Genomic DNA, 12,305 nt, shown 5'->3' on the forward strand with positions numbered 1-12,305 from the left:
AACAAAGCCAGAGAGCGGCGGATGGTTGCTTTGTCCACCTGAAAAAATGAGCAAGCGGGACGTCTCAGGTAAAAAATCAGTCCTCCTTTCCTATCACCTCATCTTGTAGGCTCCTCAGTGTGCCTATCAGTGTTACATGAGCTCAGTGCAGCATCTACAGGAAGGCAGACCCCTTCTGAGGGCCAAAGTCCACATAGACTGACCCAGGAAAGGTACCAGAGCTCTAGTAGAACAGCTGTCTCAAATGGGAGAAGGTATTTGCAAACAACATATCAGATAAAGGGCTAGTATCCAAAATCTATATCAACACCCAAAGAACAAATAATCCAATCAAGAAATGGGCAGAGGACACGAACAGACATTTCTGCAAAGACATCCAGATGGCCAACAAACACATGGAAAAGAGTTCCACGTCACTTGGCATCAGGGAAATACAAATCAAAACCACAATGAGATACTACCTCACACCAGTCAGAATGGCTAAAATTAACAAGTCAGGAAAAGACAAATGTTTGCAAGGATGTGGAGAAAGGGGAACCCTCCTACACTGTTGGTGGGAATGCAAGCTGGTGCAACCACCCTGGAAAACAGCATGGAAGTTCCTCAAAAAGTTGAATATAGAGCTATCCTGCAACCCGGCAATCACACTATTGGGTATTTACCCTAAAGATACAAACGTAGTGACCCAAAGGGGCATGTACATCTGAATGTTTATAGCAGCATGTCCACAATAGCCAAACTATGGAGAGAGCCTAGATGTCCATCAACAAATGAATGGATAAAGATGTGGTATACTACACCTACACCTACACACACACACACACACACACACACACAAATGGAATACTATGCAGCCATCAAAAGAAATGAAATCTTACCATTTGCAACAACATGGATGGAACTGGAGGGTATTATGTTGAGCAAAATAAGTCAATCAGAGAAAGATAAATTATCATGACCTCCCTGATATGAGGAATTTGAGAGTCAACATGGAGTGTCTGGGAGGTAGGGAAGGAAAAAATGAAACAAGATGGGATCGGGAGGGAGACAAACCATAAGAGATTCTTAATCTCACAAAACAAACTGAGGGTTGCTGGTGGGAAGGGGGAGGGAGAGGGTGGTTGGGTTATGCACATTAGGGAGGGTATATGCTATGAGAGTGCTGTAAAATGAGCCTGATGATTCACAGACCTGTACCCCTGAGGCTAATAATACATTATATGTTAATTAAAAAAAAAAAAAAACCCAGCTGTCTCGATGTAGACTGGCCAGGTCACGCTGCGGAAACACACAACACCAACATCTCCGTAGTTCAATATAAGTTTATTTCTCATTCCTGTAAAGTCCATCACAGGTCTGGGGGACTCTCCACATGGGGGGCTCAGCACTCCAGACTATTCTGACTTTGCAGCCCATTTCTGTAGAAAGGACACTATCGAGTTTTGCACCAACAAAGAAAGGCTTCAGCCCAGAAGTGGGGCTTCCCACAACCCATCACCCACAACCATCTCATGACCCTAACTGCAAGAGGCAGCAAACTATCGCCACTCTTCTCCACACTCTTCACGAGAATACAAGTCCTGCGAGCGCATGTCTTTGGCTCTTTTTGTCCACTACTGCATTCCCAGTCTAGACCAAACAGTGCCTGGGCACGTAAGAGGCTCCCCTGAGACGGAACGAATGTAGCACCAGGAAGATGTCTGCACGTGGCCTGGATGAGACAGGGTACCCAAAGCCTGAGGACGAGGCCATGGGTAACAACTATGCAGACGAGAGCTTCAGAGCTGGCTGTGCCTAAGGAAGACTTGGCGTAGTTCATCTTGGGCAAGAAAACAAAATCCTGCCGAGAGCACCGGACCCACAGCTCAGGCGACTTACACTGTAATGTATTGAAGCCAAGGACCAAACCAATGGAGCATTATCACCACCAGCCATGCTCGACTCCTAAGGAGCTGAAAACAGCCATAAACACAAGTGCTTCCCCCCTGCGGTCAGTCTGCCCAGCATATCACTGGGGAGCAGGGGAAAGGGAACCCAATGCGTGTTTCGGGAACCAATCAAGCCATAAGAACGTTTCAGAACTCAGTAGACACAGCACAATGTCATCCAGCCCAGCCCTGCAGGGAGAACGTGCACATCCTGCTCATCCTGCCTTCGGGCCTCCCTGACGCAGCTGACAGCCAGCGGACCCAGAGCAACAGGGTCTTGAACAAGTTCCTGCATCAGAGCCTTAATTTCATTGTTTGTGAGGTGTTCGGGAGCTCATTTAACCCCCTTCCTGACACCACCTAAAAGCTCTACCAGGAGCACATGGGAGTCACTGCTGTAGACAGTAAGAAGATCCACAGCCCACAGAGGGGTTCAGCCATCTACCGTTCACCCCCCAAGGCTGTTTTTAAATGCTGTGTACAAAACAGACACAGGGAGACCCCGCCGGTTTCCACACCAGTTTACAGTGTAAGAAAACCAACGTGAATGCAGATTCACCCGTCCTTGTCCACCACTCAGCACCAATTCCCAAAACTTTCCTTCTGGGAACCCAACCTTCTGCCACGCCCACTGAACCACAACCTGCGTGCAGCACATACTCGTTTTGAAACAACCCTCTTTGTTCTTCTAAACAAAAACCGAATTAAAAAGCCAATGAACAAAAACCTGATTTGACTGAACTTCCATAAATTTCCGTTTAGACCCCAGGTGCTAATATTTATGGTTGACATTGTGAGGGGGAAAAATGTCTAGATTCTTTTATTACAATCTTCTTTACATATAATATGTAATCCATGGCTAAAAATTCCAACCCGTTTGCATATGATCTTAGCATTTTCCTTTATCAAACACCACCAGTCAGAGGTGTAAGTCAGTGCACTATTACTTCTTCTGCAAGATTCCCTAGTGGTGAAGTAAATAGTATTTCATCATAATAAAAATGGCCCTAAAAGGATTCAAGAACTAAAATGTTCAAGAAGGAACTCAAATGATATCCAATGTGGGGAACAGTGTCCAATGACAAAGGAGAGGAAGAAAATCCAATTTGGTTCTTGGAAAACTTGATAACAGAACTTTTTTGCCCCATAGGACTCTTGAAATTGGTAAGCTTAATAACATGAAGGCAATGGTATCCAATTAAACATGCAGGTTATTCTTTCTTGTTTTGGAAGCCCATGCTACAAATGTTTCCATCATGTGTTTAACGTGGCTGGAAGATCAATGTAAAACCAACAAACGATGATCACAGAAGACTGATTAATTCATGAGTATATTTGCTATTTGAAGCTGAATTTGCTAATTGCCAGAACAATCATGAAATAGTACATTCTGTACTCAGAATGTTCCCTGTACACCTTGTTAGGAATTCCCTGATTTATTAGTAAAAATGTAATTAGTACAACTAACATGTCCCCTGCAGAGTCTACCTTGATTCATTTCTGAGAAACATGTTTTTATCACCAAACTTTCCAATGATGAATTATTCATGCTTTTTAACTTTATATTTTTCATAAACCTCAGGGCTAAGCTCTACTTGGAAAATTTCTTCAGACTAAGGATGCTGGATAGGCTTCCTTCTGTTCAGTGGTAGTATTTCTGGTACGCAAGAAGGCTGGAATTCCTGCTAAACTTTCTCATGCTTATGCTACATATGGGTTCTCCGGTGTTTACTAAGGTGGGAATTCTGACTGAATTTCTTTCCACATACATAACACATAAAAGGTTTCTCTCCAGTGTGAGTTCTTTGATGTGTACGGAGATTTGAATTTTGACTGAAGCTTTTCCCACACCAAGAGCATTTATATGGTTTTATTCCTTGGTGTATTGTTATGTGTTTGTTAAGATCTGATTTCCCTCTAAAGCTCTTACCACAATGTTGACATTTATACGGCTTCACTTCGGTGTGAATTTTTTTGTGTTTAGTAAGATCAGAGGTAAGTCTGAAGTTTTTCCTACACTCCTGGCATGTAAAAGGCTTCTCTACTGCGCGAGCTTTCTTGTGAAGATCCATGAGTCTCTGCAGCTCTTCTTCCCAAATTGAAAGCTCCTTTGTTTGATTAACCGGAAACTCTCGATGCCACTTCCCCATCCTATGTGCATCACCATGATTTTCTTTCCCTGTTGTTTTCTGGGGAACTTTCACTCGGGTCTTTTTTGATACTGTGTCTCCTGGCACTTGTATTTCTAAGTCAGAAAGATACACAGGCTGATGGTTTTCAGTGTCAGATTTGACCTTTGACCCTGTGGGAATAAACATAACAATCAGCCAACTGTATGGCAAAGTGAAACTATAGGAATGGAGAGAAAAATCTAATAGTTACTGACTTACAAAGTACAGATAAGCAGAATTTTAAATTTTAAATATTAAATCCTGCAAAGGTTGCTATCAAGGCACATTTGTTCTCTTCCCACAGTATACTTACCTGAAGGCAACTCCCCAGAACTGTTCTTGAACTCCAAGGGCCTTTGAACCCATGGCTCTTCCCCTTGCTCTAGACAGGAGATCACTTTGGGTTTGGGGAGCACAAATAATGCTGTGAAATGGAAAAAAGGACGTCAAGGACTGGGAACCCAACTAGCCACTCAATAATTGTCCACCAACTCTACAGTATTTCAGTAAAAGCAAAGAGCAGTTTACAGTGCATTACCCGAACGGTCAGACGGGTAGACTCTACTATCTGGTTTCAGGTTTATACTATACTGCACTTCTGGGTGGATACACAAAGTGGAGAGTGAAAATAAACCTAAGCTGGATCCATGGAGATGATAAAGGGCATGGGAACTTCTCTACAGTGCCCTGTCAACAAGATTACCCTATATTCAACAAGGCTGAACCAAACCCCAGAGTCTACAAGGAATGTAGGTTAGCCCTATTAGTTCCTTAGGACTAGCCCAAGTCTAGCTAAGCAAGGTGAACATCAGTGGGCTGCATGTAGTATGCACTAATGGTTCCTGTCACAGTAACAGTAGCTTTGTATTTAGCTCTTTTTTAAAAAGAATATATTTTATTTTTATAGAGAGAGTGAACAGACAGGTGCACAAGTGCACAAATCGGGGGAGGGGAAAAGGAAGAGAATCTCTAAGCAGACTCCCCTCCGCCTGTGGAGCCTGACACAGGGTTCAATCTAATGGCCCATAAGATTGTGACCTGAGCTAAAATCAAGAGTCAAAGGTTTAACCAACTGAGCCACCCAGGGATCCCTGCTTTTTACTTAGCTCTTGTGCACCACATATTGGATTAGGAAAGATTTCCCCCCATTCCTATAGCTCACTGGTTCTTGTCCAGATGGAAAAAACATACCAGAATTCCTTAAGGAAACCTTTCTAAATATACACCAGCAAGCTGTGGAAGTACTCAGCACTCAGTCGTTCAGTCAGTCTGTACTGACTGGATAGAATGTGCCAGGAACGCTCTTTGGGCTAACAATATAGTTAGTGGTAACTAAGCCAAAGCACCCTTATGTTAAAAAAAATCCTTTTTTTTTTTAAAGATTTTTATTTATTTGACAGAAAGAGAGAGAGCACACAAGCAGCAGAAGGTATAGGCAGAGGGACGGGGAGAAGCAGGCTCCTCGATGAGCAGGGTGCCCAATGCAGGGTTCGATCCCAGGACCCTGAGATCATGACCTGAACCGAAGGCAGACACTTAACCGACTGAACCATCCAGGCTCCCCTAAAGCGCCCTGATCTTATGGGCATTTGCTCAACAGTGATAAATAAACGAAGTTGTCAGCACACAGCAAATATTCTGTGGAAAACTAAAGCAGGACAACCCAGCATTTTAAGATTCTGCTTCTCTGAAGCTTCTTCGGAGGAGGTAGTAGGGAAGGCCTCTTTGAAAAACTGGAATTGCGGCAGGAATGTAGAAGTGAGTTTCGCCATGGGGCAGAAAAGTGCGCCAGGCAGAGGAAAGGGGAAAGTAGAAACGACCATGGCAATTTCAAGAAACAGAAAGACCAGCGAGGCTCAAGGGGACTGAGCGAGGGCATAAGTGGCAGCAGGTGAGGGAAGGGAGGGGAGTGGGGTCAGATCCCGGAGGACCTGAAGCACTTCAGGAAGGTGCGGATTTTATTCAGAATGTGGTGAGAATTCACCATATGGTTTACAATGGGAAATGTCATGATTTGACCAGGTTTTTAAAATTTTTTTTGTTTTAAAGATTTTATTTATTTGTCAGAGAGAGAGAGAGGGAGACAGAGCGAGCACAGGCAGACAGAATGGCAGGCAGAGGCAGAGGGAGAAGCAGGCTCCCTGCTGAGCAAGGAGCCCGATGTGGATCCCAGGACGCTGGGATCATGACCTGAGCCGAAGGCAGCTGCTTAACCAACTGAGACACCCAGGCGTCCCTTGACCAGGTTTTTAAAAGATTCCAGCTGCTCTGTGGAAAAGAATGTGCGACAGCAGGAGGCAGGGCCACCGGTCAGAAAGTGCCCAGGTCAGGCAGTTACACACGCTGCGGGTTTAAGCCAGGACGCTAACAGCACCAGGAAATGAGGCATGGCTGTGCTTGGGCTACACTGTGATGAAGCCTGAAGGACAGTGACGCATTAGCACGCGGTATGAGGGCGAGATCACAGTAAAGGATGACCCCATGTTCCTTCCTCGTAGCTGCTGGGTGAAAGCTCTTGACTGAGAAGAGAGATCCATGAAAACAGATTTGGGGAAGGAGAAAAAATAAATCAAGACATCCACATAGCACACGGAGTGAGCACCTGGACAAAGCTAACCAAGGGAACTGGATACACCTTTCTCCTGTCCACCTTTCTCCTGTCCACACACCATCTAGTTGAAAAGCCATTATCGGAACACAGCCTCTCAGGGGAGTACATTCCCAGTAAGCAGAGAACATGACAGATTACTCAACTTCTACCCAATGGGAGAGGGAGGGTCTTTACCTAGAGAGATGACAGTCTCATAGTTTTCCCGCATTACATCATTGTAGAGGGCCTTCTGAGTGGGATCCAGTAACTCCCATTCTTCCTGGGAAAAATACATGGCCACTTCTTCAAATGTCAACAAGCTCTAAAGAAGACAATGGGCTTCAGCTCAGTACTTGTACTACAGAAGCAGCTCTACCATCTGGGCACTCAAGGAATTAATAGCACATTCTTTTTTTTTTTTTTTTTTTAAAGTAAGAAAGCAACAAAGGAAAAAACCAAGGGATCATCAAAAGCCTAGGAGATGCCAGTCCCCCAGGGAGAACACTGGGGCTGATATGCCTGTGAGCTGGGCAGTGTGTGTCCTGGGCAGCAGGGAAAGACAGCCCTTAATAGCTGGATCGCACAGCTCACCTGGGACTCAGGCAACACGAGCTCAGGTGCCACTGTCCAGTCTTTGGTGTCTGTCTTCTCAGAAAAGGCTAGGATGTGGTGAACAGGGACAGCTGTGGATAGAAAAGAACCAGCAAAAATTTCTCGTACTTTTGTCTATGAACACCCTTACCTCATTTCTAAACCACAGAAGATCCTGTTTCCTTTAGTACATGTGGGACATATTCACAAATGTTAAGTGATACCAACTGGTGGCCCTGTCACAGTAAACAAGAATCGAGCACGTAATTACCCCTAAAGCAATTCCCCAGTTTACTGTCTTCAGTTTTCATATAGTCAATAAAAGGAAATCTTACTTTTTCTTATGTAAAGTGTTTTGAGTTAGGCAAAAATTAGAGGTGTTTAAAAATGTAGAACTCAGGCTCAATGTGCCAGCAATAGAAACGGAAAGGTAGAAGTTAGTTTGATGAGTACAAGCAACAGAAAAATCACTGGGAATAAAGACAACTGAAGAAAAACACCAATGGAAAGACGAGGCAGGAAGGTGAGTAGCAGTCACATCTTATAGGCTCCTGGGTACCTCGGTAAGGAATATGGATGTGTGAGAAGACGTCCAAAGATTTACATGAAATTTCATGATTTGATGAGGACTTTAAAACAGTAAAGGACAAGACACGATTGCACTCTGCCTGCACTACGAAGGTGTAGCCAAATGGAGAGTGATGCATTACTAGTGGGTTGTGATGGCAAGATTATGGCTAAGGATGACTCTATTTCTCTGCTGTGACATTTTGAATAAATGATGGTAACTTGTATGGGGATAGGAACGGTAAAAAAGGAACAGATTTGGAGGGAAGGAAGGGATCAAGAATTTTAGGACAAGGAATGACCTTGTGCACTTGGAGAAAGCACCCCAGGTGATCTGGATACATCTTTCCCCTGTCCACACACCATCTAGTTGAAAAACAAGCCATTATCGGAACACAGCCTCTCAGGGGAGTACATTCCCAGTAAGCAGAGAACATGACAGATTACTTCTATCCAATGGGAGAGGGAGGGTCTTTACCTAGAGAGATGACGGTCTCATAGTTTTCCCGCATTACATCACTGTAGAGGGCCTTCTGAGTGGGATCCAGTAACTCCCATTCTTCCTGGGAAAAATACATGGCCACTTCTTCAAATGTCAACAAGCTCTAAAGAAGACAATGGGCTTCAGCTCGATACTTGCACTACAGAAGCAGCTCTACCATCTGGCCCATGGTAGACCCTGGGCACTCAAAGAATTCATAGCCACCCCCTTCATTTTAAAGAATTTTTTAAAAATTTATTTATTTGACAGAGGACGAGAGATAGCAAAAGAAAGCATGAGCAGGGGGTGGAAATGGAAAGGGTAAATAAAGCACATGGGCCTCAATCCCAGGACCTTGGGATCATGACCTGAGCCAAAGGCAAACATCCAACCAACTGAGCCACTGAGATGCCCCACTTTTTTTTTTTTTTTTCTTTTAAGTGAGAAGGCAGAAAGGAAAACCAAGGGATCATCAATAGCCTAGGAGGTGCCCAGTCCCCCAGGCAGAACACTGGGGCCAACATGCCTGTGAGCTGGGCAGTGTGTGTCCTGGGCAGCAGAGAAAGGCAGCCCTCAACAGCTGGATCGCGCAGCTCACCTGAGACTCAGGCAACAAGAGTTCAGGTGCCATTGTCCAGTCTTTGATGTTTGCCTTCTCAGAAAAAGCCTAGGATCTGGTGAACAGGCACAGCTGTGAATAGAAAAGAGCCAGAAGAAATTTCTCTCACTTCTATGAACAATCTAACTCTATTTCTAAAATACAGACAATACCAATCTTTTCATCAGAGACAGTATACATTTGCTACTGTGTATGGTGTCTTAAAGTAGCCTTCTCATTGCAAAGAAGAGCCAAATTACCAACTGACACCTAAAATAGGATCTCTGTTTTTCAGGAGTGACTTACTGAAAGAAAAACCCTTTTTAGTTTCCTCTCATGAAATAAATGGTTCTCAATCAAGCAAAAGTCATACATATTTAAAAATGAAGTACTCAAGGAACTCAGTGCATAATAAAAGATAAGATCTTTTATCATTATTTTTTTCCTAGACACAGTTCTATTCATATTCTGTTACTGATAACCCATTTCTGATCTCAATTTCTTCTGTACTTTATGAGAATGAGATGGCTCCTATTCTCTTTAGTTTTCTAAAGGAGAGTTCATGGTGTTATTACTGGAGTTCAGTGGTATAGATACCTCTGTATCACAGGCCAATGTTCAACTTCACCCATAACTGGTCTACTCTATCGATAAACACCCAGGAACCATTGTAATTGTTTATATGTCTATTTACAGATCTACAGTTCTCAACTCATAAAAAATACAACATTCTGATTGCAAAAATTCCTATCAGTTCCTAGGAATTAGTAATTATGTTCTGCCCTGTCTCACATACAAGTTCAGTTTCCTTACGAGAATTCTAGCTCAGTTGTTCTCACAGCCCCTGGTGTATACTCCAAAATTCATCATGGGACACGTCCACTGGCAGTGACTCTCATGCCTTCGTCTTGAAGCCTATGACATCTCCAGTTGGAAGAGCACGGCCTCTTTTCCAAGCTCCCGACTGTACCCTACAAATAAATAATCACCTATTATGAGAAAACTTATGTTTAGTTAGGGGGTAAGTGATAGAAAAAGAAAAAAACCTGAGTAGAGATGGCAGGAAGTATGAAACACTAAAAAAAATGACTGAAAGATGAACAGAGATATTGGACCACGAATTTCCCACAAGGTATTAACTACAAAATGTGGGGCAATTACCATAACAAAAAAAGTTGTGGCAACTGCTAGCTCTGAGCCAGTGGCTCCCACCCATTTGCATGCAGCAAAGCACAGACAAGCAGGGTTGCATAGACTATGTATACTCACGCTGTCTTGACAGGTTTTCTCCTTGACTTAGAAGCCTCTCTAAGTGGTTTCCTGTTTTATACTTTTAGGGTTTTCACCCATTACCACCTATGATGGCAACTGAGACCATGTATTGTCAGGAATATAATTAAGTAACAGATCTTCTTCATAAAACACTGAGAACAGGACAAAAAATGCGCATCAGTAAGAAAGTCACATGAACTTTACTATCCACTACTCCTAACTGGAGAAAAATGAACACTGAGAACAGGAAAAAAAAGTACACATCAGTAAGAAAGTCATATGAACTTTACTGTCCACTACTCCTAAGGGGAGAAAAATGAATAGAAAAATCTACCTTCCTTTCCTTTTTTTTTTTTTTTTTTTTTTTGAAGATTTTACTTATTTGAGTGAGAGAGAGAAAGAGCCAGCAGGGGGAAGGACAGAGGGAGCAGCATACACTCTGATAAAAAGGGAGCCTGACATGGGGCTCCATCTCAGAAGCCCCAGATCACAACCTGAGCCAAATGCTGCCACATAACCCACTGAGCCACCAAGGGGCACGTCCTTTCCTTTTAAAGAATCCATTGCCAGACCCTTTCTTCTTCGATTATCCACTTGAAATAATGCATAGCTCATCGATAGACAAATACCCACTGAGGACTTGGTCTTTGTTTGCAAAAGTAATGATTCAAGAAAGGTTAGCAGTGAGACCATTTACACCCTCTGGCTGCAAGAGGCATGGGGATTCTCCAAAGACTTCACTGTTGTGCTTCCGACCCCAGCTACCTGACGCCAAGGAAGGATCAAGGGAATATTCTGAGTTCCTCTTAAATGTGAACGTGTCATCCCAGTCTTCTGTCTCTAGCAAGGGGGTCCAACTTCTCTGACCCTTCATCCTCTTGTGAAGATGAAACCCTCAGTGCGTGGAACATTCCAGATTCTCCTTTCCACTCTACGGATACTGGCAGGACAGCTGGGACACAGAAGTGACACCAGACGAGGAGGAAAGTAATGAGGGAAAAAGCAGTCCTATTCTAAGACAGCAAACCCGGGTTCAGTAACTAGATGCTCCACATTCGTTTGACACTTCCCCGTAAACACCATCAAGGGCACCGTGCACAAGATCTAGCCCTGTGTTTTTAAACCTCTTTCCTTGGGGCGCCTGGGTGGTTCAGTGGGTTAAAGCCTCTGCCTTCGGCTCAGGTCATGATCCCAGGGTCCTGGGATCGAGCACCGCATCGGGCTGTCCGCTCCGCTAAGAGCCTGCTTCCTCCTCTCTTTCTGCCTGCCTCTCTGCCTACTTGTGATCTCTGTCTGTCAAATAAATAAATAAAATCTTAAAAATAAAAATAAACCTCTTTCCTTGACCCAGAAAAATCACAGCTGACCTTGGCTTACAAAACGCTTATCCAAAGGCCAAGCCGCAAAGGACGAGAGAAGGGGAGTTGGTGCTGTCGACGGTGAGCCTTCGGCCCACCTTCCCTCTCTTCGACGTTCATTTAGACCTCGAGGCGAGAATGAGCAGAGTCGCGGGATCTCGCCTTCCCTGGCCTGAGGTCTCACGAACGGCTCCCAAATTCGGCCAGGACGCCACGAGGTTCTCAAATGGCCGGCGGCCGGCTGCCCGGCCGGCTCAACCGGCACCCAGACGCTTGTCGCGCTCCGGCACCAGCAGAGGCTGACATCTCTGAAGCTGCACCTCCCGGGTCCCCCGGCCCGCGGAAAGTCCGGCCAGCGAGTCGGGAAACTGGCCACCGCGGCCCTGACGCCGTCTGCGCAAAGGCGTACAACAGGATGGTCTCCGGAACCCGACGGCGGGGCTCTCCGGTCCGGCCGTCAGCCTGTGGCCGCCCGGTCCGAAACCACCGCCGCGCACGGACAATGGCAGCCTAGCCTCCGCCACCGCGCAGCGGCCGGGGCTCCTCGGGAGCTCCGGGGTCCACGCCGCTGCCCCTGCCACCCGCTCACCTGCAGGCCACCGCCCTCGCCCCGCGATGCTCCCAGGCGGGAGCCGCCACACGCAAGACCGGCCTTAATCTGGCCCGCGTCCCTGCCCGGGTCCCACCAGACACCGCGCTCCGGCCGGAAGCAGACTGACGCCCTTCCGGGGAGGGGCTTCGAGCCGCCG

At 45.3% G+C, this 12,305-nt stretch overlaps 1 protein-coding gene across 8 annotated transcripts; it reads right to left on the reverse strand.

Annotated features, from left to right (window-relative positions):
- Positions 1-1,304: 1,304 nt before the first annotated feature.
- LOC131819280 (zinc finger protein 75A-like) lies at positions 1,305-12,305 on the reverse strand. 8 transcript variants are annotated; one of them, XM_059154184.1, is made up of 9 exons: positions 12,146-12,305; positions 10,196-10,350; positions 9,740-9,897; positions 8,927-9,019; positions 8,326-8,452; positions 7,281-7,372; positions 6,885-7,011; positions 4,413-4,523; positions 1,305-4,230 (listed from the first exon to the last, which is right to left on the reverse strand). In XM_059154184.1, the coding sequence occupies exons 4-9, from the start codon at positions 8,957-8,959 to the stop codon at positions 3,635-3,637; spliced, it is 1,086 nt and encodes a 361-aa protein (XP_059010167.1). In that variant the 5' UTR covers positions 8,960-9,019; positions 9,740-9,897; positions 10,196-10,350; positions 12,146-12,305; the 3' UTR covers positions 1,305-3,634. The 8 variants fall into 8 exon arrangements, with proteins under 8 accessions (XP_059010167.1, XP_059010171.1, XP_059010172.1 ...); XM_059154188.1 differs by having other exon boundaries at positions 8,326-8,410; positions 11,566-12,305; XM_059154189.1 differs by having other exon boundaries at positions 6,885-6,969; positions 11,566-12,305.

Source organism: Mustela lutreola, chromosome 17, assembly GCF_030435805.1.
Source record: "Mustela lutreola isolate mMusLut2 chromosome 17, mMusLut2.pri, whole genome shotgun sequence".
Classification (NCBI taxonomy): domain Eukaryota; kingdom Metazoa; phylum Chordata; class Mammalia; order Carnivora; family Mustelidae; genus Mustela; species Mustela lutreola.